Raw genomic sequence first — 25,777 nt, forward strand, 5'->3', positions numbered from 1 at the left:
TACCAACGCTAAGTACCATGGCCCCGTTACATTGCCTGCTGCCACACGTCACTCCTCCTTCTGCTTCTGCTGCTGCTGTATTTATCCTCCTGCTGTCTGTGTTCCCACCGCCAGGGTCCACAGAATTATGAGCTGCTGCCATGCGCCACTAGCTATTACGCCACAAATTTAGCTATGCTGGTGTTGAAGATAAAATTTTACAACAGAAATGCAGAAAAAGTTTTCCATCATTTTTTTGTTTTGTTTTTTATTACACCTATTTAAATGTGATTTCCCTTAAAAAAAATACATCCGAATTCGCGAACACAAAATTTTTACCTGAATTTTGTTATCAAACACGAACCCGAATTCAAATCAAATTCGGCGATCGCAATCGAATTTGAATCCGAATTTGCCCCGGACCCGAATTCGAATGTACTCGAATCGAATTTTGGTACATTCGAGCACCACTGCCAGGAGCACAGAATGACAGCTCTTCCTGCTGCCACTAAACTCCCTGGTGGTGTTAAATATTATTCCCACGAGTCATTGCAACTCGGAGGGAAGTGTTATTTGGGGAACGGCGATCACCTGAGCCCCAAATTACCCTTATGCGCCCCGCACAGCTTATTATTGCTGCTATGGGGCTCCTGGTTTGGGTAACTGAGAGCAGTGCACCAAAACCACCTGCTTTACCTTCTCTCTCCTCTCTCCAATCTTATTATTAGAAACCATAATCTAAAGCTGGCCATACATGCATCAATTGTTACAGGCAGATTCTTTCACTATGATCGAATCATAATGACTTTTCCACGAGTCAGTACTGAACTTGTTATAAAGAAGCAGATATAGTGTGGCACTTCCCTTATTGCTGTATCACATTTACGGATTGATACTGGTAGAGGCTAATGGACCAACAACACTACCACACCCCTATACACAGGACTTGAAGGGTCTCAGGGCATGTGCTCCGCCAATAATAGATGAAGGCAGATAATGACAAAAAATCACAGGAAAAGGAGCAGTAGCGTACACCAACTGTCCATACAATCTTATTCTCGTCCTTCAAATCATTCTAAAGTACACATTGGGGTAGACATCAGTACGTGCAATTTATTCAATCACATGTGCATACATACTGTGAGGTGATAGCGGTGGTCTGATTGGTGCCACGGGTGTGAAAGGGTCGGCTGAGTATGGATGTGGCCTATAGAGTTTCAAATAGTAAAGTGGGTCACCATGGGCAGGCAGTGATGAACTGCCACTGACCACCAATAAAAAGCAGGTAAGCAAGGCATGGATGTTGGGGGGGGGGGGGGGGGTGAAAACAGTGATGGAAGGAGGGGTAGCGAAATTTTGGAAATAAGAATGAATGAGGCAGGGATCATGGTGCCAGGAGGGAGGTCACTAAGGATATGTCTGGTTAAGGGGAAGGAATATCCGAGGTGGAAGAGGGGCATATTTGAGGGATTAGTAGAGATGGTGGCAAAGGGGAGGACATAAGTGTGGGTGTGTGGGGGGGGGAAGCCTTGGGGAATTAAAGTGATTATATGGTAGAGGAAGTAAGCCCTTAAAGAAAAGCACCTCCCACAGCAAATTTAGGAAAAATATAACAAAAATCTTTAATCAACGTTAGGTATAATAATAATCACAATATTGATGATTCAATAAAGAATAAAAACATTTAAAAAACCAACAAATAAATGTTCCAACATGATCCATACTGCATTTGAAACTATCACTCTAAATGCAATATATTGTATAATGACACAATGCTGCTGTCAGACATAACACCCCACAGTGGGCTCAATATTGAGCCCAACAGGGGGAGAACCCGGGTTCAGTATACAACCTAGTGTGATACAATACAATACAATACAATAACATTTCTATAGCGCTTTTCTCCCATAGGACTCAAAGCGCTTAGGCTCTCTCAGATTCAGTAATTAGTAGGATGAAGTATTCACACAACAAAAGTTATATTTCTGCAAATGCCAGACTGAACAGGTGGGTTTTCAGTCTGGATTTAAACACGTCCAGGGATGGGGCTGTCCTGATCTGTTGAGGTAAGGAGTTCCAAAACGTAGGGGCAGCATGACAGAAGGCTCTGGGACCAAAAGCTTCCAAGTGGACTCTGGGTATGACTAGATTATTAGAACCTGTGGATCTGAGAATGCGGGGATTGCTACTAGTGTTGGGCGAACACCTGGATGTTCGGGTTCGGGAAAGTTCGCCGAACATGGCCGCAATGTTCGGCATGTTCGGGCCGAACCCCGAACTCCCCGAACATCCCGCTTTTGGGGGCCCTATGGGGTCGCAGGCATAAGGGGGGAGCATGCCCCGATCGCGGGGGGGGTCGGAAATTCCCCCCACCCCCTCCGCTAGCGCTCCCCCCTCTGCCCGCTTCCCCATTCAAAAGTTAGGAAGTGAAACTGTACCTGTGCGGTAGTGGGTGGCTGGCAGTGGGCGGCACTATGGAGTGACTGAGGAGGAGGAGGAGTCCGGAGAGTGACGCGTTGAGGGAGGCCGGGCAGTGGGCGGATCAGCAGTAGTACGGTACTACTGCTGATCCGCCCGCTGCCCGGCCTCCCTCAACGCGTCACTCTCCGGACTCCTCCTCCTCCTCAGTCACTCCATAGTGCCGCCCACTGCCAGCCACCCACTACCGCACAGGTACAGTTTCACTTCCTAACTTTTGAATGGGGAAGCGGGCAGAGGGGGGAGCGCTAGCGGAGGGGGTGGGGGGAATTTCCGACCCCCCCCCCGCGATCGGGGCATGCTCCCCCCTTATGCCTGCGACCCCATAGGGGGGCAGTATTCGGGCGAACAGGGCCCTGTTCGTGCCGAACAGGGGCCCTGTTCGGCCAGGCAATGAGCCGTTCGGGCGAACCCGAACAGTTTGGCCGAACACCACCAGGTGTTCGGCCGAACGCGAACATCACCCGAACAGGGTGATGTTCTGCAGAACCCGAACAGTGGCGAACACTGTTCGCCCAACACTAATTGCTACGCAGCTGTAACATATCTTTCATGTATCCAGGGCCTAGATTATTCAGGGATTTAAATGTCAGTAGGCCGATCTTGAATAGGACCCTCCATTCTATAGGTAGCCAGTGAAGGGAATGCAGGACTGGCGTTATGTGGCAGTGACGGGGTTGGTTGGTTAGCAGTCTGGCAGCAGTATTCTGTATCAGCTGTAGGCGGTACAAGACCTTTTTTGGAAGGCCAGTGTAGAGAGCATTGCAGTAGTCCACTCGGGATGTGATGAAGGCGGGAACTAAGGTTGGCAGATCTTCTGGGGGTATGAGGTGCTTGATTTTTGCAATGCTCTTCAGGTGAAAATAGGATAATTTCACCACAGCAGAGATTTGAGTTCTGAAGTTTAAATCCCCATCAATTAGAACTCCCAGGCTACGCACATGATCAGAGCTGCGTAGATCCGTGCCTCCTATTCCCAGTGGTGAAGACTGCAAGTTAAGTTGTTTTCCAGGCGTTTTTGTTACAGAAGCTGTTCAGTAACAGCTTTTACTGTAACAATATTTGTAATCTGCTACACAAAAACGCTCCAAAAACCACTAGGCATGTTTAAAAAACATGCCTAGAATCGCTCTGAAATCTGCCTCAAAAACCTCTAGCATTTTGCGGATCTTCTAGAGGTTTTTGGTGTGCACTGGGCCATACTTAGCCCAGAAATTATAAAGGTCAATCTCAGCAGCACAGCAGGGAACAAGGAATCCCCTCAGAGGACAAGATCCCACTAGTTCCACGGGCGTCACCCCGCTTTATCTCTCCTTGATAAAGTGGGGTGCCGCCCGTGGAACTAGTGGCATCTTGTCCACTGATGCGATTCCTTGTTCCCTGCTGTGCTGCTGATATTGGCCTTTTTCATGTCTGGGCTAAGCATCTCCTATTTTTTGCACTACTCCACTTTATACTCTCTTTTTCCTATGGGCTGCTCCTTTTTCCACCAGGCATCCTCTTATCACTATTAATACCGTTTATCTGGATAGCAATTGTGCACTTTATTTTCATATATGTGATATTTATTCATGTGCTTTTTCTTTAAAGAGAACCTGTACTGAGTAAAAATATTTAAAATAAACACATGAGGTAACTTCAAATGAAAATTACACAGTTACCTTGCCATCAGTTCCTCTCAGAAGCTCACCATTTTCTTCTGACAATAATCCCTTCTAGTTCTGACAATATTTTGTCAGATCTGAAATATATCAGTTGCTGTCAGTAAAATATCAGTTGCTGTCAGTTATAGCTGAGAGGAAAACTGATGTACCAGGCAATGTCCATGTTTCCCTATGGCTCAAGTGGGCGATGTTACAGTTTAACTGTGTGCTGACCAGAAAGCTGTTATGGGGTAATGGCTATTTTCAAAATGGAGGACGGAAAATTCCCTTGATCATAGTGAACAAATAGGACGCAGGAATGGAGAAAGACACTGAGGAGTAGACTACATGGAAGGTAAGTATGACTTGTGTATGCCTATTTTGACTTTTATTTTCAGTACAGGTTTTCTTTAAGATTTTATTGCACAGGTGTTGTTTTATTGGTTTTGCATCACACTAGGTTGTATACTGAACCCGGGTTCTCCCCCTGTTGGGCTCAATATTGAGCCCACTGTGGGTTGTTACATCTGACAAAAGCATTGTGTCATTATACAATATATATAATAGAGTAAGTGCCTCAACCTTCGAGCAAGAAGAAGAAGTACTTTGCATGAGAAAATGTATGCGTGCTCAATCACCAAGTTTTAGGCTTCTTTTCCACTGACTGTTGAGCTGTGTGCTCAGCAAGCAGTTACCAGGCAGCAGCAAGCAGTTACCAGGCAGCAGCAAGCAGTTACCAGGAAGCGGCAAGCAGTTACCAGGCAGCAGCAAGCAGTTACCAGGCAGCAGCAAGCAGTTACCAGGAAGCGGCAAGCAGTTACCAGGCAGCAGCAAGCAGTTACCAGGCAGCAGCGAGCAGTTACCAGGCAGCAGCGAGCAGTTACCAGGCAGCAGCGAGCAGTTACCAGGCAGCAGAGAGCAGTTACCAGGCAGCAGTGAGCAGATACCAGGCAGCAACAAGCAGTTTCCAGGCAGCAGCAAGCTGTTACCAGGCAGTGGTGAGCAGTTGTAAGAGTTTGAGAGGCATGTTACTGCCGTGGAAAAGAGGCCTACCCTAGCAAGTCTGGCTTTGCAAATCTGGCCTAATTGGCTATTCATGAGGCAATGCTCATGCAAATATGCATTTGCTTTTGCATGCCAAACTATGCAGGGTCAAAAAACCAATACTGCAAAGTGGTCGCCCTGCTACATGCCAGTGATGAGCGAAAATGCAAAAATTTGTTTCGATAAATTTTTACCGAATTTTCGCCTAATTTTGTTTTGACAGGCAAATTTTCCATCTAATTTTTTCACGTTAATTTTCGCCTAAGGCCAGTCATTTTCGCATTACTTGCGTATGATTGCGGACATTTTCCACATAAGGGCATTAGCGCCCGCATTCAGAGAAGTTTCTTGCGCATTATTGCGGGCATTTTTCCGTATAAACGTCCGCATAGATTGAATTTCCATGCAGATTATTGTGGACATTTTTCCGCATAAGGGCATAAGCATCCGCATACAATGAATTTTCGATGCTGGTCGAAAACGCAAATATTTCTGAAGATTTTCGTGAAAATTCGCCAAAAAACGAAAACGGGATTTTCGAGGCGAAAATTCGCAAGCAACACTGCTACATGCTACATTAGCACTATCCAGGAGCGCCACGGGGAGGATTCCCAATGCCCCCCTTTTATACAACCGGGGGGACCACAGGGTCCCAGGCTCTCTCACTGCCTGGGAACCACAGCGACACCCCGGAGGGAGAGGTGCAGGCGACCCCCCCCAAGCGTGGCCAGCGTCGGGGAGAGCCGTCCACACCCACCTCCCAATATTAAAAACAGGCACTTACCTTAACGTCCATTGCGTTCTGCTACATGCGCATTAACTTGGGGGCACCACATGAGAAAGGAGTGAAGCATGGGTCACCCCGAGCTTTAGAGCTCAGGGCTGGCTCACATACAGCACTCCAGAGGGGGGGGGAGGACAGGTGCAGACAACTCACTCCAGGGCTCACACCACCGGAGCAAGCCATCCACCACCTGCCTCCAAAGGATACAAACTGCAAAAAATGCTTTCCATGAGAAAATTAATGCGCATGTAGCAGAACGCAATGGACGCTAAGGTAAGTGTCTGTTTTTAATATTGGGAGGTGGGTGCAGACGGCTCTCCCTGGCGCTGGCCACGCTTGGGGGGGTCGCCTGCGGCACCTAGCCTCCCCCTCCGGGGTGCCGCTGTGGTTCCCGCGGTCCCTCCGGTTGTATAAAAAGGGGGCATTGGGAATCCTCCCTGTGGCGCTCCTGGATAGTGCTAATGTAGCATGTAGCAGTGTTGCTTGCGAATTTTCGCCTAAGTCATTTTCGCATCGAAAATCCTGTTTTCGTTTTTTGGCGAATTTTCACGAAAATCTTCAGAAATATTTGTGTTTTCGACCAGCATCGAAAATTCATTGTATGCGGATGCTTATGCCCTTATGCGGAAAAATGTCCACAATAATCCGCATGGAAATATAGACTATGAATGTATTTTGTAGGTACTGATCTTTTGCAGGAACGGATCTTTGCAGATAATGATCTTTTAAATGTGTACAGCAACTTTGTGTGCAGCATCTTGCAAATATTTCTATCTAATGGGGAGTGCAGCTCAATAGAATAGACTGTGTAGGTGTGGCTCTGATACTACATGGAAGGGGGTAAAATTGGTCTGTGATCTTTCATTTTTCCAAAGACTTTTATCTGATGTGTGTACCCACCTTTATTCTTCTTGCTTCAAGGTTGAGGCACGTACTCTATTAGATAGATAGAAGATGCGGCGTATGCTACGACGCGGGACGGCTAGTACAATATATTGTGTTTAGAGTGATTGTTTCACATGCAGTAGGGATCATGTTGGAACATTTATTTGTTGGTTTTTTAAATGGTTTTATTCTTTATTTATTCATCATTATTGTGATTATTATTATACCTAATGTTGAATAAAGATTTTTGTTATATTTTTCCTAAATTTGCTGTGGGTGGTCCTTTTCTTTAAGGGCTTTCTTCCTCTACCATATAATTGCCCTTTTTTTGAGCCCTAGCACACACGGTTATTTGGTTGAGGTGTTGCAGACAATTTTCAGAAACTATCTTGGGGAATTAAACTGGCGATACATCTGTTGACGTGTCAGCCGATCGACAAACCGTTTTGATATTATTGAATCAGATAAAAATTTTGGGTGGAAATTGGTTGAATGTATCAATCTGAGATGTTGGGAAATTTCGGGCAATGTGGTTGTCAGGTGCGATAATCATGGCATGCGATAACCACGAATGATAGACACGACGTAAACCCCGGCCATTGTCCCTCAAAATGTATTATGTCCAGGGGGGGACATAATAAATTTTGAGGGACAATGGCCCCCCAGTGCCTGTACTTTACCTGTCACGCTGTACCTAGAGTGTTCTTTCTGTATTTCCGCATTGGCACTCCACGTGACTACTGGCATATATGATGTGGGGTGCGTGTGTGATGTCATTTGGGCTGGGGCTGCCATGATAACGGGCCTCTAGTTTGTGTTTCCCCCCAGGCCAAAAGGTCCCAGTCCTCCCCTGAGTAGAACTAATTGAGCTTCTTGGCAAGTTGAATGCTACAGACCACCTCATGTGAGTTGTTGGACTGGAGGCTGAGACTCATCTTTTTAGAGTAAGCCCACTTAGGCCTTGTTCACATTATAAATTTCAAGCGCTGAGTTATTTATATAGCGCTTTTCAAAGCGCTTTTCCCTGCACTTTGCGATTAGAAAAGAGCTTTTGTAAGCATTTTTGCTCAGCGATTTATTTTGACACTTCCTGACGTGAGTCAGGAAGTGAACTCTTGTAGCCGTAAATGAATAAATACAATGTATTTATTCATAAAAGTGCTTGGGAAATCGCTATACGAAGCGCTTTTTCAAGCACTTTGCGATTTCCCTATACCTTCCATTGATCCAAAATGCTCAGAAAATGGTACATGTAGCTCATTTGCGATTTTAATAAAATCAAAACTATCACATGTGAACACTCTCAAAGGAAATCATTGCACAAGCGCTTTTTAAAAACGGTCATTGGGCTTGATTCACTAAACCGTGATAACTCATATTACGGCCGCGCTAGCGTATTTGTGTTTCCGCGCACAATCGTGAATTTTTATGCACAATCATTTGTGATTGCGCATGAAAATTTGCGATTGCGCAAAAACGCGTTCAGAAATGCTAGCACTGCCGTGATATCAGTTACAAGTTACTCACAGTTCAGTGAATCAAGCCCATAGTGTGAAAAAGCCCTAAGCGGTTCTCAGTGGCTTTGATGAGGTGGAAGAAGAGTCCAGGGAGCACTCAGCTGGCCAATACCCTGTGGCAGAGATGTCATTGGGAAGCCACTGGCAGAGATGCGGCGGGCAGGGGCACTGGATTGAGCAGCTGGCCAGACCGGTTTGCACAACTGGCAGTTTCCTCGTGGCATAAATGTCCTCGGGAGACCGCATGGCAGTGATATGGTGACGCTGGCAGCAGCAAGGCCCCGGGGACACATTTATTGGATCATCAAGAACTTCAAGGAGAGAGATTCAAGAAAGTCTAGCGAGCACCAGGACAATCTACTGAATCTTATTCAGCTGCAGGGTCGGAATGGCATAAGGCAGGTGTTAGTGCATCTGCATGCACAGTGAGGTAAAGACTTTTTTAATATGATCTGGTGTCAAAAAGGCAGCAACAAAGCCAGTTCTCTCCAATGAAAGACATCTGTGACAGGCTGATATCCTGCAAAAAGTACAAATTGGACTGCTGAGGAATGGGGTAAAGTAATTTTCTCTGATGAAGCACCTTTCCAAATGTTTGGGGTATCTGGCAAAATGACTGTCCCGAGAAGAAAAGGTGAGTCCTGTCTCATGCCAACAGTAAAACATCCTGGGACCATTCATGTGTGGGGCTGCTTCTCATCCAAGGGGGTGGCCTTACTCACAATGGCCTTACTCACAATTTTGCCTAAGAACACAGCCATGAATAAAGAATGGTACCAAAACATGCTCTGACAGCAACTTCTTCCAACCATCCAATAACAGTTTGGTAAAGAACAATACCTTTTTCAGCATGGTGGAGTAGCATAAGGCTAAAGTGTTAAAGAGGAGCTGTCAGCCATACTATGCCAGGAAAAAAAACTACATATATAAGAAGATAAATACTTGCTCTACTTACATGACAGATTGTCCACAATTTGATTTCAGTGAATTTTATCAAATAAAAAAAAGGAAATAGAGAGAATTCTGTTGCCTGGCAGGGGCCATCTTTAGACCCTCCAGCTGAAGCCAATGCCGATGTCATTTCCTCCCTTACTCCCCCCTCCTCCCCACAGCAATAGCGAGCGCTACATCAGTGGCACCCCCGCATCCATGGGAACCCCCCAGCCCTGCTACCATATCCATAGGGATTCCCCCAACAATGGGAATCCTGCTGGAGGGCCATTGCTGGTGCTGTTAAATCCAACATCCTTAAAGGACACACGAGGCGAAAATAAACTAATGTAATAAACGATTGTAGCCATCTTCCTTCTCCTAAAAATGACTTTTTTAAGATATTCCACAGTTTTATTTTATGTTTAAATCTACTTTTTAAGTTTTAACTGTTTTATTGTTTTTGCTCAATGACACATTCATTGAAGTATGCCAGAGCTAAAATGTATGAACTATTGACCCTTTATTATCTCTTTCTTGCTCTCAGAAGCCATTTTCTGCTAGGAAAGTGTTTTATATTTGGAATTTCAGTCAGGACTGAGTCAGCCACTTACATACCTGATATTTAACTCTTTCAGGCAGACAAAGAAAAAAGGAACACAGCATAGTTATTTGTGTGCTTGGCACTGTACATACCCATGTCTATCTCATCATGTCACCTCGGGTATCATTTAAAGACACCCCTATTAAATTATTGTTCCATTGGTACTCAGAGCAGTAAAAAATGGCGCACAGCTCCGCTGGACCATTATGGCGCCGCCATTTTAATCAATGGTAAACAATATTTACCATTTTTAAGCGTTACATTATGGTGCACATCCAGATCCAGTAAATTATGGCGCAGATCAAGCAATATTTATGTTTTAGGTATATGTATCAGAATCAGAATCAGAATCTTTATTATCGCCAAGCACGACTGGGTCGTGCCCGGAATTGGGCTTGGCACGTACAGGGTACTGATACAGGATATAGATACAGATACAGGACAAATCAAGCAGTTAGAAAGGAACACAACATTTGCAGAGAGACAATGTAGCATAAGTTACAACACAAAAAAAAACATGTAAAAAAGAACAGCCAGAAAAAAGTCAGCTTGAGCTAGAGCGCCGTCTATCTGTGTGTAGAGTGCCTAAGTGCCGGCATGGTGTTGTGGTGTGGGGCTGGGCAGTTCAGAAGGTTGACAGCCGAGGGAAAGAAGCTGCTTTTATGCCTTGAGGTTTTGGTGAAGATGGACCGGAACCGGAGTCTCCAGCTCGAAGGGAGCTGACTAAAGAAGCGATGGCCTAGGTGTGAGGGGTCGTTGGTGATCTTTAATGCTCTGGAGAACAGCCTGGAATGGTAAAGGAGGTCCAGAGAGGGGAGGGGTCTCCCGATGATCTTCTACGCTGATCTGATGACCCTCTGCAGTTTGAGTCTGTCGCTGGCAGAGGAGCTGGTATACCAAATCAGGATGGAAGAGCATAGGACAGATTCGATTGTAGCGGAGTAGAAGTTTGTCAGAAGTTTTTGGGCCATACCAAACTTTTTTAGTTGGCGGAGAAAGAAAAGTCTCTGTTGGGCTTTCCTCTGTGTGGAGGCAGTGTTGGCCTTCCACTTCAGGTCATTTGAGATGGTTGTGCCCAGAAGGCAGACGCTGGGGACTCTTTCCACCTCCTTGCCATCGATGCAGATTGGGGGCGGGGTGGAGGCGCATCTCCTGAAATCAACAATCATCTCCACAGTTTTCGCTGTGTTTAGGACCAATCCATTCTCTCTGCACCAGTGACAGACACCTTCAACCTGGTGGCGGTACTCTTCCTCATCATTATTGGTGATGAGACCGACAATGGTCGTGTCGTCAGCGAATTTGATTACTTTTACCGAGTCTGACGTGGATTTGCAGTTATTTGTATACAGAGAGAACAGAAACGGCGACAAGACGCAGCCTTGTGGGGCTCCTGTGTTGGTGGTCCTAGGTTGTGAGGAGATGGTGCCCAGCCTAACAACTTGGGACCTGTTGGTGAGGAAGTCCGTGATTCACAGGCGTAGGGTTGGGTGGACTCCTATTGCGGCAAGATTGTCTTGCAGTATTTTGGGGCTGATGGTATTGAATGCAGAGCTGAAGTCCAGTAGTAGGATCCTGGCGTAGGAGTCTGGTCTATCCAGGTGTTCATAGACGAGCTCCAAGCAGATGTTAATGGCATCATCAGTGGACCTGTTTGCTCTGTAGGCGAACTGGTGTGGATCTAGCAGTCCCTCTGTGGAGTGCTTAAGGAGGGGAAGCACCATGCTTTCAAAAGCTTTCATGATCACGGATGTAAGTGTCACGGGCCTGAAGTTGTTGAGGTCAAGGGTTCCCTGCTTTTTGGGGACAGGGATAATGGTGGACCTCTTGAAGCACGCGGGTACTTTGCCTCCCTGGAGGGACCTCGTGAGGATGGAAGAGAGGGTGGGAGCAAGCTGACGAGCGCAAGTTTTCAGGCAGGCTGGTGACACTCCGTCCGGACCAGAGGCTTTCCTAGCATTTAGCCTTAGCAGGTGTTTCAGTACATCCGTCTCCCTCACTGACGGTGGGGGCGGGTTCGGGCCCAGGACGTCAAAGTCAGAGGGTTGTGCAGGCGGCTGTGGGAGTCCTGCAGGTGCTGGCTGGTTCTCGAATCTGCAGTAGAAGTCGCTGAGACTCTCTGCCAGCTCAGTGCTGGGTGTAGCATGCTGAGGGGGAGGCTTGTAGTTGGTGGCAGCCTTAAGCCCTTTCCACACAGCTCGTGAGTCATTTGAGGAGAGGTTCTGTTCCAGCTTTTCCGCGTAGTGCTTCTTTGCGGACCTCAGTTCCCTGTTTAGGTCGTTCCTTGCCCTCTTGTAGTCCTCCTGGTTGCCGGACTTGTGTGCAGCTTCTTTGCTGTGTCGCAGTTGTCTAAGTCTTTTTGAGAACCATGGTTTATCATTTGGATATAGTTTGAAGGATTTTGTAGGGATGCAGGAGTTCTCGCAGAAGCCAATGTACGAGGATACATTGTCTGCCCACTCGTCCAGGTTAGGCGATTCCAGAGTCTTCCAGTCTGTGCAGTCAAAACAGGCCTGAAGTTGTAGTTTAGCCTCACTTGACCACACTTTGAAGGATTTGGTGACAGGTTTTGAGGTTTCCAGGCGCCTTTTGTAAGTAGGTATCAGGTGGATGATGCAGTGGTCAGATGAGCCTAGTGCTGCCCACGGAGTCGCTTTGTATGCATCTTTCAGGACCGTGTAGCAGTGGTCGAGGGTGTTTGCATTCCTGGTGGGGCAGGTGATGTGCTGATGGTAGCGGGGCAGCTCAATACGGAGGTTGGCCTTGTTGAAATCCCCCAAGATGATGAACATCGAGTCCGGGAGGGCCGTCTCCCACTGCATGATGGTGTCACTGAGATCACGCAGGGCAGCATTTACCTCTGCATCAGGAGGGATATACACACCCACGAGGACGTAGGAAGAGAACTCCCTGGGCGAGTAGATTGGCCTGCAATTGATGAGGAGGAGTTCAAGTTCTGGTGTGCATTTCTTGGCCAGTACGGAGGTGTTTGGACACCAGACAAAGCTGATGTAGAAGCAGATGCCGCCCCCTTTCTTTTTACCAGACAGGGTGCTGTCACGGTCTGCTCGGATGAGGCTGAAACCTGGGAGCTGGAGGGCACTCTCAGGGATATCGTCATGGAGCCACGTTTCGGTAAAGCAGAAGACTGGGGTGTTGTTACCGAGCTCCCTCTTGTCGCTGAGGAGTCTCAGTTCATCTAGCTTGTTGGGGAGGGAGCGGACATTTGCTAGGAGGACCGCGGAGATGGATGACCGCAGGCCTCTCCTCTTCACCCTCGCCCGAACACCTGATCGACAGCCCCTACGGCTCTGGTTGGTGCAGGGCCAGGACGTAGAAGCGGTGATTTCTCGGACGTGGTTCCAAACAGAGTTAGTCAGGAGCCTGTCCTCCGGGTGAAGGGCTGAGATATGTTCCCATTTGAGTAGCTGTGCCCTGGAGTAGGAGGTACGAGGGGGGTAGAGTAGCGTTGGAGGCATGGATGGTGACCCAGCACTGTGCGACATGGAGTGTACACCTGTAATAGTGATAGTACTAGTGCGCACAGAAGTGCGCTAACAGGCTGTCTGTAGTGTGACATAGATGTAAAAACAACATGTGCAACACAGTCCATCCGCCGTGTGACACAGATGTAAGAGGCGTGTGCAATAACAGTCTATTTGGCAGTGTGGCACGAGTGTAAGAGGCGTGTGCAATAACAGTCCATCAGCAGTGTGACACAGATGTAAAGGGCCTGTGCAATAAACAGTCCATCCGCAGTGTGACATGTAAGGGGCATGTGCAATAAACAGTCCATCCGCAGTGTGACATGTAAGGGGCATGTGCAATAAACAGTCCATCCGCAGTGCGACGCAGATGTAAGGGGCATGTGCAACAAGCATGTGCAATAACAGTCTGTCAGCAGTGTGACACAGATACAACAAGCATGTGCAATAACATTCCATCCACAGTGCGACACAGATGTAAGGGGCATGTGCAATAACAGTCCTTCCGCAGTGCGACACAGATGTAGGGGGCATGTGCAATAACAGTCCATCAGCAGTGTGACACGGATGTAAGGGGCATGTGCAATACAACAAGCCTGTGCAATAACAGTCCGTCAGCAGTGTGACACAGATACAGCAAGCATGTGCAATCAGGGGCGTAGGAATAGGCCCTGCAGCCCCTGCGCCCGCGGGGGGCCCCGCCCCCCCCCCCTGGGGCCCGCTTGGGGCCGTTTTGTGGGTGCTGGAGGGGTGGCAGCATGAGGGGAAAGCCTTGCCCACAGTCGGCGGGGAGAGGGGTAGTTCCCCCCTCTCCCTCACCTCGGGGCTCTCCCCTCTGCGCTCCCCTCCAGCTCGTAAGTGTGTGGGGCTGTGGTGGGCAGCGGGCAGCGGCGGGCAGATACATACCTGCTTCCGTGCGTTCCATCGCCGACTTCTCCCTCTAGCGGCTGACGTCACTTCCGGAAGTGACGTCAGCCGCTAGAGGGAGAAGTCTCCGATGGAACGCACGGAAGCAGGTATGTATCTGCCCGCCGCTGCCCACCACAGCCCCACACACTTACGAGCTGGAGGGGAGCGCAGAGGGGAGAGCCCCGAGGTGAGGGAGAGGGGGGAACTACCCCTCTCCCCGCCGACTGTGGGCAAGGCTTTCCCCTCATGCTGCCACCCCTCCAGCACCCACAAAACTCAGAGCGGGCCCCAGGGGGAGGGGGGGCCCGCTCTGAAAATCTGCAGGGGGGGCCCGGTGGGGCCTAGTTACGCCCCTGTGTGCAATGACATTCCATCCGCAGTGTGACACAGATGTAAGGGGCATGTGCAATAACAGTCCATCAGCAGTGTGACACGGATGTAAGGGGCATGTGCAATACAACAAGCCTGTGCAATAACAGTCCGTCAGCAGTGTGACATAGGTACAGCAAGCATGTGCAATAACATTCCATCCGCAGTGCGACACAGGTGTAAGGGGCATGTACAATAACAGTCCATCAGCAGCGTGACACAGATGTAAGGGGCCTGTGCAATAACAGTCCATCCGCAGAGCGACACAGATGTAAGGGGCATGTGCACTAACAGTCCATCAGCCGCGTGACACAGATGTAAGGAGCATGTGTAATAACAGTCCATCTGCAGTGCGACGCAGGTGTAAGGGGCATGTGCAATAACAATCCATCCGCAGTGCGATACAGGAGTAGGGGCATGTGCACTAACCGTCCATCTGCAGTGCGACACAGATGTAAAGGGCCTGTGTAATACAGTCCATCAGCAGTGTTCCATTCCATGCACACGGCAGACCAACATTAGCAGCGCTCAGCCAATGCTCACCGCAGTGCAAGGGCTCCAGGTGGCACACACATTTCCTAGAGAAGGCAGTGATGGTGCCCCTGGCTGCACCCTGTACCAACTTGGTTCCAGTACCCAGCAGCGGCAGCACCAGCAAAAGGCTTGCCAGACCATGTGGCAGAGGCCAGAAAAGACAGGGGTCTCACCTGTTGGAAGATGGAGGGTGGGATCAGTGGCCCGGAGCAGTGGAAGGGCTGGATCCGGAGTGAGGAAGCCCCCCAGTGCTGCTCAGTAGCCTTGGAGCAGTGGTGTGGTTGTGGTCCTTTGAGACTGCGGGAAAGTGCGGGAGCAAAGGGCCGTTCTGGATGACCTGTTGTCGGCTGAGGTGCTGCTCTACGTGGGTGGCCTACCTCTGATCCGCTCTGCTTAGGGTCGCTGGGGGCTCCGTACGCTATGCATTCCAGGACTGCACGAGACTGAAGGAGGTGGCGTCTGGCTGCGGGGAGCTTCTTGTGGTGCAGTGGACTGGGAGGCTGACTGGCAGCGGGGGCTGTGCTCTGCGCTGCGCCGAGGATCCGGCAGAGGCAGCCGCGGTCCGGGACTGGGAGCCGGCCCACTGAGGTGAGCGTGGAGTGGTGCGGGCATACAGTTAGTAGTTAGTAGATATATATATGTAGCAACTTTAATAAGTTATTTATCGTTCCTCTGACCCCAATGTCCAGCTGTGTCCCCTGTGATCATCCTCTGACAAACCCCCTCCCCCCCATGTCCCCCAGTGTATATCCTCTGCCCCGGCCATGGAGTGTGTTCCAAACCACCAATCACCGCTACTCATTTCTCTGCTCCGTCTGTTGGACGTGATTATCTCGGAGGCGGGAGCATTGAGTCCAATTAGCAGACGGAGCAGAGAAATGAGTAGCGGTGATTGGCGGTTCTGGAGCAGCGCCCCCGTGTAATTGGTGGATCAGAAAGTCTCCAGCGTGCAGATACATACACCAGCTGCTTATAAGATCTGCTTGTGTAGGACTGTTGTAAGATTATATTAAAATTGGACATGCGAGGGGGACAAAAGACGGTAACCGGGGGAGTGGGACACAGTAGGGCATGAGGGGCTGGGGACAGGCGAATGATAAATAGCGTTTTAAAGTTACTACATATCCCTACAACTATAAGTATAATTTTAAAAGATTTATCGGCGGCACTGTGCACCATTTTTTCCCCACGCCATTTTTGACTGTAAGCTTTGCTACTACACCCCAATTTATGATTACAAGTAATTACTATTTTGAAATTCAATTAATTTTGTGTACTCTATTTATACATTTTGCATGTTTCACAAAATTACGACTGTGGCCGCTAGAAATTATTTTCTATGTAAATTGCAAAAAAAAACAACAAAAAAAAAAAACAAAGACCTTACATAGTTACATAGTTACATAGGTTGAAAAAAGACATACGTCCATCGAGTTCAACCAGTACAAAGTACAACTCCAGCCCGTCCCCCACATACCCCTGTTGATCCAGAGGAAGGCGAAAAAAAACCCACCAGGCATGGTCCAATTAGCCCCAAATGGGAAAAATTCCTTCCTGACTCCAGATGGCAATCAGATAAAATCCCTGGATCAACATCATTAGGCATAACCTAGTAATTGTAGCCATGGATGTCTTTCAACGCAAGGAAAGCATCTAAGCCCCCTTGTCATTTTTGAGAAAATAAGTTTTAAAAAATTCAAATAAAAATTGTTTTTTAACCTCCCTGGTGGTAGTCCCGAGCTGGCACAAATCCGCCATACGCTTTGCTTTCCTGGGTCCCGCACGCTATTGGCGTTTGTTAGCGGGACCCAGGCTTCTCCCCCCAGCCACTGGAATCCCCTTTACCTGCATTCTTCATCCGGGATCCCAGCGGCCAATCAGGATGGCCAAGCCGCAGTGTGGCATGAAGTCAGACGGCGTAACGTCATTGGGGGGCAGGCATAGGAATTAAAGTGGACCCTTAGCCTGTTTAATTCCTCCTCATTTGTCTCTAATCACAAATTGTAATTTAATCTCTCCCGTGTCACCTTACTGTTACCGATTTTTGCCTGGATTTTGACTACTCTCAGCCTGCCGCCTGCATTGACGTCTGCCTGGATTTTGACTACTCTCACCCTGCTGCCTTCACGGACGACTGCCTGGATTTTGACTACTCTCAGCCTGCCGCCTGCACCGACGTCTGCCTGGATTTTGTCTACTCTCTGCCTGCCGCCTGCACAGACCTCTGCCTGGATTTTGACTACTCTCTGTCTGCCTTATTTGTACAGTTTTACAATTTGTTTAAGTTTATTCATAAATGTATTAATTCAACAAATGTGTGTTCTAGTCTTTTATTTATATGCAGAATGTCTACCAGGCTTTTATTTTGACATATTTTGATGAGTTATGACTTAAGAATTGGAAGTCTACAATTCTTGAAAAAAATGTACCGCTTTTGACTCATAATTCCAGACAGAAATGCACCGCCAGGGAGGTTACATTCAGTAAAATGCCATTTTGCTGAGGATATTTTAATATATACCAAGTTCTGAGTTCTGCATACACATTTTACACATTTTACACATTTTAAAGCAAACCTCTGATTTTAAAAAGAGAGAAAGTCACAGTTATTTGCTTTCAGATAAGAGATTGTTAAAAGATCAACATTAAAAATAAGTTAAAAAACAGGAAACTTACCGGCTGATCAGTTCTGTTGATTCCAATAAGAAAAAGTAATTCAGCCACAAAGAGACTAATGCAAAGATTTTTATGAATTGTGTTGCGGTCACTTTGCAGGCCACGGAAAAAACAAAATGTAAAAATACATATCAGCAAGCAAAATAGTGAAAGTAGAATTCCAACCCAGGTAATCACATCCAGGAGGAGGTCATGAACAACATCATATTGCTAGAAAAATAAAATAAAATAATCAAATTTAGATTCACCCTATAATCATGTATGCTAGTATACAGATATGAAACTACAAATCTTTGCATTCCATATCAAAATTTTGATTGGGCTCATAGTCTTAGGCACACATGAGCAGTGATGCCCTGCTAACGTCCATAGAAATTGGTGCTACAGTCACATACAATACACAGTGTATCTTTTACATGGACACTGAGATGTATACTGTAGTTCCCCCTCAGCAGACGGTCACACATGGCCTATAGAACAGAGTTGAACAATGTGTCTCTCAAATACACTTTTTTAAATGGTAGTATTTATCATTGAGGATCCTGCAACCATTGGGTCACACCTTGCAGGGGAGGAACTTCATGCTGTTCACCATCCCATCATACTTTAACATTCATGGGCACAATACATTTTTTCACATGCAGCAATAAAAGTGCTGCCAGTATTCATCACAGTTTCACATACTCCACTGCCACATTATGGTGCTACGGCCTTTATTATAATTATTTATTGGATTTTTATAGTACCAACATATTATGCAGCGCTGGACAATGAATACGGTTACAAAACAATGTTAATAGGGGTGAGCAGCAATAACACAATACAGGTAATAATCAGTAAGACACACGTTGCCATATCATTCACAGTAGTATTAGGCCAAGTAATTCAAGTTTACTTTGTTCTTTGAGCAGAATACACAATCAGGTAGGATACACAAGGAGGGAGTGATCTGTCAAAGGCTTACAATCTAAAGGGTTACATTTCAACATGCTGCCATAATAACACTACATTTATTTATTTATTTATTTATTTGTTGTATTTATAAAGCGCCAACATATTACGCAGCGCTGACATATTACGCATCATGCTCATGATGAGCATGAGAATATAATTACTGTAACCAGCAAGTTCAACCTCAAAACTTGATTAGACAACGTGCTCCCCCAAACATAATTTCACAGTTTAAACTTTCTATATCAATCACATTCAATAATTGGTCACCCCTTAACATATATGATAGGCTAATCAATGTCAATCTTCACAGTTTCTACTTCAAAATATACAGTAGAACATTATATACCCATTTGAAATAGTTATGGACACTCACAAAAATGTACACATTTAAATATACACTGTTACCTTAATACAATTCACATACACACACACTGCCCAGCTGTCACATCATTTTAGTGCATTGCAATGAAACTGTCGAGCATAAAATCAAAAATCAAACCCGTTAATTTTTCATATTTCTATGTTTATCTAATTTTACCATGTACTGATTATTGTTCGTAGTACATAAAGTACTTGTTTTCTTTTTCTTTTGTATTGCTAACAAAACCTTTAATAAAAAGAAAGTAAAAAAATAAATAAATAAAAAATCAATTCATATTTTTATCTGGTACACAAGTAGTAAGGATGCTAAACAGGCAATCCAAAAGTAGAGATGGCCCGAACGGTTCCACCGCGAACTAATTCGCGCGAATTTCGGTGGTTCGTGTTCCCGCTGAACCGCGAACTATATGCGAGTTTGACCCGCCCCCTATACTACATCATTAGGGTCAACTTTGACCCTCTACATCACAGTCAGCAGACACAGGGTAGCCAATCAGGCTACACTCCCTCCTGGAGCCCCCCCCCCCCCCCCTTATAAAAGACAGGCAGCGTCAGCTTTTTCACTCACTCGTGTGGATGCAGTAATTAAAGAAGGGAGAGAACCTGCTGTATAGACATAGGGAAAGCTTAGTTGGGCTCTTGTGTTAGGCTTGTTAGCTTGTTCCTTGCTGATACTTATTGCTAAAAAGCACTCCTCATCCTCAACAGCTCTTTTGAGAGCTAATGTTGTTCTTGTGATCTATTTGTGTGTGTGTGTGTGTGTGTTTGTGTGTGTGTGTGTGTGTGTGTGTGTGTCCCACAGACACTTGTGTTGCATATACAGCCCTGTCAGTCAGTCGCAGCTGCTGGACCTTGGCCCCTTGGTATTTCCTACTGTGCCACTGCCAGGCCCAGCACATTTAGTGACTACCTGTGTGTGTGACAGCTGCACATTTGCAATACCAATCACTGCATACCTACCTGTTGAGCGCACACAGTGTTATATACCACCAGTCACTGCACCTGTTCACGGTACCTGTGTGTGACAGCTGCACATTTGTAATACCAATCACTGCATACCTACCTGATCAGTGCACCTACCTACGTGAGCGCACGCAGTGTTATATACCACCAGTAACTGCACCTGTTCACGGTACCTGTGTGTGTGACAGCTGCACATTTGCAATACCAATCACTGTGTACCTACCTGATCAGTGCACCTACCTACGTGAGCGCATGCAGTGTTATATACCACCAGTCACTGCACCTTTTCACGGTACCTGTGTGTGTGACAGCTGCACATTTGTAATACCAATCACTGCATTCCTAACTGTTCAGTGCACCTACCTACGTGAGCACACGCAGTGTTTTATTACATACCAGTCACTGCACCTGTTCACGATACCAGTGTGTGTGACAGCTGCACATTTGTAATACTAGTCATTGCATAATTGTTCACAGTACCAGTGTGACCGTACGCTGTGTAATATACCAGTGCGTGCATACCTGTTAACTGCACCTGTGTGACAGCTGCACATTGTATTAGTCAAGTCAGTGCATACCTTTCACTTGTCCCCAGATATGGAGAAAACAACAGGCAGAGGCAGAGCCAGAGGCAAGCCACCCGGCAGGTCTGTTTGAGGTCGTGCTGACGTGATTTCGTGTGGCCCTGGCCCAAAGTATAGTACTCAGAACAAGGCATGCCCCATCAACTCCCAAGATTGTCAGGACGTGGTTGACTATTTAACACAGAACACCTCATCTTCAGCAGCCACCAGCGCTACTACAAGCACCACATCCGTTGCATTTGAAACTTCGCAGGAGTTATTTGGTGGGGAATTCACTGATTCACAGCCATTATTGTTACAACAAGATGAAGGCGCTAAGCAAGTTACACCACCTCATATGTCTGAGTTAGGCGACACTATGGACCTAAGGTGTGAGGAGGAGGAGGATGAAGTACCTGCTGGTGGTGCAGTTTTGGAGGTGTCTGATGCAAGCGAAGCTGGGGAGGATGATTATGATGATGATGATGATACTGCCATGGATGCCATGTGGGATCCTAATAGACAAGATGACCAAGGGGACAGTTCAGAGGGGGAGTCAGAAAGGAGTAGGAGGAGACGAGCTGCTAAAGGAAGCAGGGGGAGCTCGTCATCAGAAACAGCTGGTGGCAGTGTCCGATGCCATGTATCGCCACCTATTGAGAGCCAGCCAACATGCCCTTCAACGTCAGCTGCTGATGCCACCATGGTGCCCACACCCCTGGGCTCAGCAGCATGGAATTTTTTTTGTGCGTCTGCCTCAGATCAGAGCAATGCCATCTGTTCTCTCTGCTGCCAAAAATTGAGCCGTAGAAAGGCCATCACCCGCGTAGGGACAACTGCCTTAGGAAGGCACATGGAGAAAAGGCACAAACTGCAATGGGAGGACCACCTGAGGAAAAGCAGCACACAAAAGCAAAGCCACCATCCTTCTCCTCTTCCTCCTTCAGGTGCATCATCTTCAGTCGCTTTCTCCCTTGCACCTTCACAATCACAGCCACCCTCCTCCACTCCGCCTCTCACCTTGAGCGGTTCCTGCTCCTCTGCCCACAGCAGCAGCCAGGTGTCCGTGAGGGAAATCTTTGAGTGGAAGAAGCCAATGTCTGCCAGTCACCCCCTTGCCCGGCGTCAGACAGCTGACTTGGCGAAACTGTTAGCTTGCCAGCTGTTACTGTAATAAGGCAACAGCGGGCTGAACGCGGACAAACGTCTGCGTCCGCATCAGCAGCGCAACCGCCCGCATGGTCGCATGCGGAACGTGGAGAAACGTCCGCGTCCGCAGCGGTAGCACGATCCGCCGTTCAGTCGCAGACCTCTCGGCGTACTCCACGTCGAGGCTGCACTCCTGGAACACCTTCACAGGCCTCATGGCATGCTGCTCGCCGAGACACCTCTCATGACAGTCTGGACCCCGTAGGGGTCGCGCGCGTGTGCAATAGAGCCTTTTATACTCTTAGAAAGAGAGTCAGCTGACCAGCTGGTCAGCTGACCTCAGCAAGGTCCTTGAGCTGTGCTGCAAGGTCCTTGAGCCAGGTTGTGATTGGTTGAATGGCTGGGCGGGCTGTTTGAGTCCAGCACAGTATAAAAGCAGGCATTCTGTCAGTTGCAAGTTGTCTGCAGTCAGCGAATACTTGTGTGTTAGCACTCAGACCCTAGTCAGATCCCAAAGTGTGCTAGAACCAGCTGGAGCTGGGGATCCACACTTAGCCAGATTCTGTTGATAGCCTAAAGTACTATTGCATTGTATATTGTGTATGATCTTTTGCCTGTTACCTCTTTATTCTCTTGTCTCCTGATTTTGTACTTCGCCAGCCCGTACCGTTACCGACTATTGGCTTGGCTTCTGACTTCCCTTGTGTTTCTCGATTCTGTACCTCTGCTCATCTGATTTCCCGTTGCTGACCTTGGCTTGACCTCTGATCTTGATTTCTGTCTGTCGATTCGGTACTTCCTTGCTAGTTCTGATACCGAACCATTTTCCGTTGACATCGCCCCCTTTAGTGGTTCTCCACTAAAGGGTTTTCTTTGCTGAGTTCTTCTTGCGGGGAACTCAGTAACTCCTCAGCATACCATTACTGCTGAGGAACGCTATTCTGCGTTCTTTCCTAGTCGCAGAATCGCACACACTGCCCTTCCTTCCAGAGGTTACCATCCCTCTGAGTTAACGTCAGTGTGGTGGGTTTTCCACAAGTTATTATATCTGTACCTCGTGTTTTCCAGAGTACGCATAAATATTTGTATTATTGGTGATGCCGCAGATCACCATATAATCAAATATATCTGTATTACTAGTGATACTGCGGATCACTAATAATCAGAAAACTCTGAAGTGTGTGCACCTAACACCACATCATTACAGTTACCATACCAGCTGGTGGACTCTGAGGCCTTCCGAAAATGTGTGGCCATTGGGACACCGCAGTGGAAGATACCAGGCTGCAATTATTTCTCAAAAAAGGTGATACCCAAACTGTACCATGAAGTTGAAAGGCAAGTGGTGTCATCTCTGGCACACAGCGTTGGGTCAAGGGTCCATCTGACCATGGATGCCTGGTCTGCCAAGCACGGTCAGGGCAGGTACATTAATTACACAGCCCATTCGGTCAACCTGGTGACCACTGGCAAGCAGGGAGTATGTGGCTGTGCAGCGGACATAGTTGTGACATCTCCACGGCTTGCAGGCAGGCCTGCTGCCTCCTCCTCTCCTCCTGCTACATCCTCTTCACTGTCGTCCTTCTCCTCCTCCTTGGCTGAGTGGCAGTTCAACTCTACTGGTGCTGCGATCTCCTCTCCAGCTACACAGTCCCAGCTCCCCAGGGCCTATGCTGCATGCCATGTACGACAGTGTCACACCATCTTAGACATGTCTTGCCTCAAAGCGGAGAGTCACACTGGAGCAGCTCTCCTGGCTGCTCTGAACAAACAGGTGGATCAGTGGCTGACCCCGCACCAACTGGAGGTTGGCAACGTGGTGTGTGACAACGGCAGCAATCTCATTTCGGCTTTGAATTTGGGAAAGTTGACACATGTACCCTGCATGGCCCATGTGCTGAATCTAATAATTCAGAGATTTGTGTCTAAGTACCCAAGCTTACAGGATGTCCTGCAGCAGTCCAAGAAGGTGTGTGGGCATTTCAGGCGGGCTTACACGGCCATGGCACGCTTTGCCGATATTCAGCGGAAAAACAACTTGCCGGTGAGACGCTTGATTTGCGATAGCCAGATTCACTGAAATTTAATGCTCCTGATGTTCAACCGCCTGCTACAACAGGAGAAAGCCGTCAAATATAGTGCTGCTCGGATACCCCTTTTTAAAATCCGGATCCGATTCGGATCCAGATACCCAGATATCCGATCCGGGTCGGCTATCCGGATCCAAAATTTTCCGATCCGAATCCGGGTTGGATATCCAGCCCCAGTATCCGACCGGATTCGGATATCCAGATTGAAACCTGGAAGTGGCCTTTAAATTGCTTTAAAAACATTTTTTAGGGTATATGAGGCATGTAGCATCATAATTTTGAAAAGGGAAACACTAATTGATGATGTGGGGACTGAAAATCCCCCCCCCCCAAAAAAAAAAATAGCTGTCAATCAACATCAGGAGGAATGGTATCAGGAAGCGGTTGTACTGCCGCAGTTGGGGCCTCCCCCAACTCGGACAGCACAGACACTTCCAAAAAAATTACACAGCAATTGTGTTTAGATAGTTCACCATAGCACTTAGGTACCATGGCACAGTAAAAAATTAGGAGAGGTTCCAGGAAGCGGTCGTACTGCCGCAGTTGGAGCCTCCCCACAACTGGGACAGCACAGACTCCTTTAAAAAAAATTACACAACAGCAATTGTGTTTAGATAGTTCACCATGGCACTTAGGTACCACGGCACAGTAAAAAATTAGGAAGCGGTCGTACTGCCGCAGTTGGGGCCTCCCCACAACTGGGACAGCAATGACACCTCCAAAAAAATTACACAAGCCAGATGGGGTCAAGAGGTTGTGGTGGTAAAGGGTGGTGAAGCAGGTGTAGTGATTCCCACTCAGCCACTTCATTTCCCCCTCTTGCCAACAACAGGGGCCAGGAACTCACCAACTGCCCAAGCCTGGTTCATCTTTAAAAGAGTCAGTCTGTCCACAGACTGGCTGGACAGACAAGAGCGCTTCTCAGTGACCACGCCACCGGCCGCACTGAAGCTCCTTTCTGACATGACGCTGGAAGGCGGGCAGGACAGCGCTCCCAGGGCGTATTGCGCCAGCTCGCTCCAGATATCCAGGTGCTTGATCCAGTACTCCAAGGGGTCCATAGGGGTGTCGGTGTCAAGCCCGCTGTAGGACCCCATATAGTCGGCCACCATCCGAGTCAGGTGCTGGTTCTGGCTTTGAGAGCCAAATGTTGCTGCAGGCACCTCCTCTGTAGGCAGCGGTACTGGCGTGGCATAGAGCGCCTTTGTCAGAGACAGCAGGTTTGTTGGGCGCCTGCTGCTGCTGGATGCAGGCACCTGTTGCTGTGCTGGCTGGACTGTGATAGCAGGGGAGGTGAGAGTCCGGAGTAATGCTTCCTCCAAGCGCCAAACCAGAATCCGCTGCAAGTCCCTGATTCGGCGCACATGGTCTCCTCCTACAGGCATTAACTGAGCCAGCTTCCCCTTCAGCCGTGGGTCCAGCATCAGTGTGATCCAGATGTCCTCCCGAGCACGCATCTGCTTCACCCTTGGGTCTTTGCACAGGCACTTCATCATGTGCACTGCCATGGGGAAGAGGGCTGCCATCTCTGCTGACCCATCATCTTCTGCACCACTGACAGTGCTGTCCTCCTCCTCTGATCCCGGAGCCTCATCTTGCTCTCTCCACCCCCGCACTACTGCAGATGCACTCCACTGTGCCCCCTCCTCTTCAAGGTCAGGGACCTCCAAGTCCTCCAACTCCTCCTCCTGCTGCACAGAGGTGGACTGCAAAGGTTGCTGCTGCTGCTCCTGCTGGATCAAGGCTTCTTCTCCCACTTCCACCAGAGCATCGAGGGCCTTTTCCAGCATGCACACAATGGTCACCCATTCACACAGCGACGCATGGTCCCAGCTGACCA

At 47.9% G+C, this 25,777-nt stretch overlaps 1 protein-coding gene across 9 annotated transcripts in view; it reads right to left on the bottom strand.

Annotated features, from left to right (window-relative positions):
• ADGRL3 (adhesion G protein-coupled receptor L3) overlaps window positions 1-25,777 on the bottom strand; it is a 2,975,920-nt gene that overhangs the window by 937,626 nt on the left and 2,012,517 nt on the right. For all 9 annotated transcript variants that reach the window (XM_068233819.1, XM_068233821.1, XM_068233820.1 and 6 more), the window contains one exon: window positions 17,838-18,047. In XM_068233819.1, coding sequence (XP_068089920.1) covers window positions 17,838-18,047 — 210 coding nt within the window. The remainder of the gene's footprint in view (window positions 1-17,837; window positions 18,048-25,777) is intronic.

This window comes from Hyperolius riggenbachi, chromosome 1 (genome assembly GCF_040937935.1).
Source record: "Hyperolius riggenbachi isolate aHypRig1 chromosome 1, aHypRig1.pri, whole genome shotgun sequence".
Classification (NCBI taxonomy): domain Eukaryota; kingdom Metazoa; phylum Chordata; class Amphibia; order Anura; family Hyperoliidae; genus Hyperolius; species Hyperolius riggenbachi.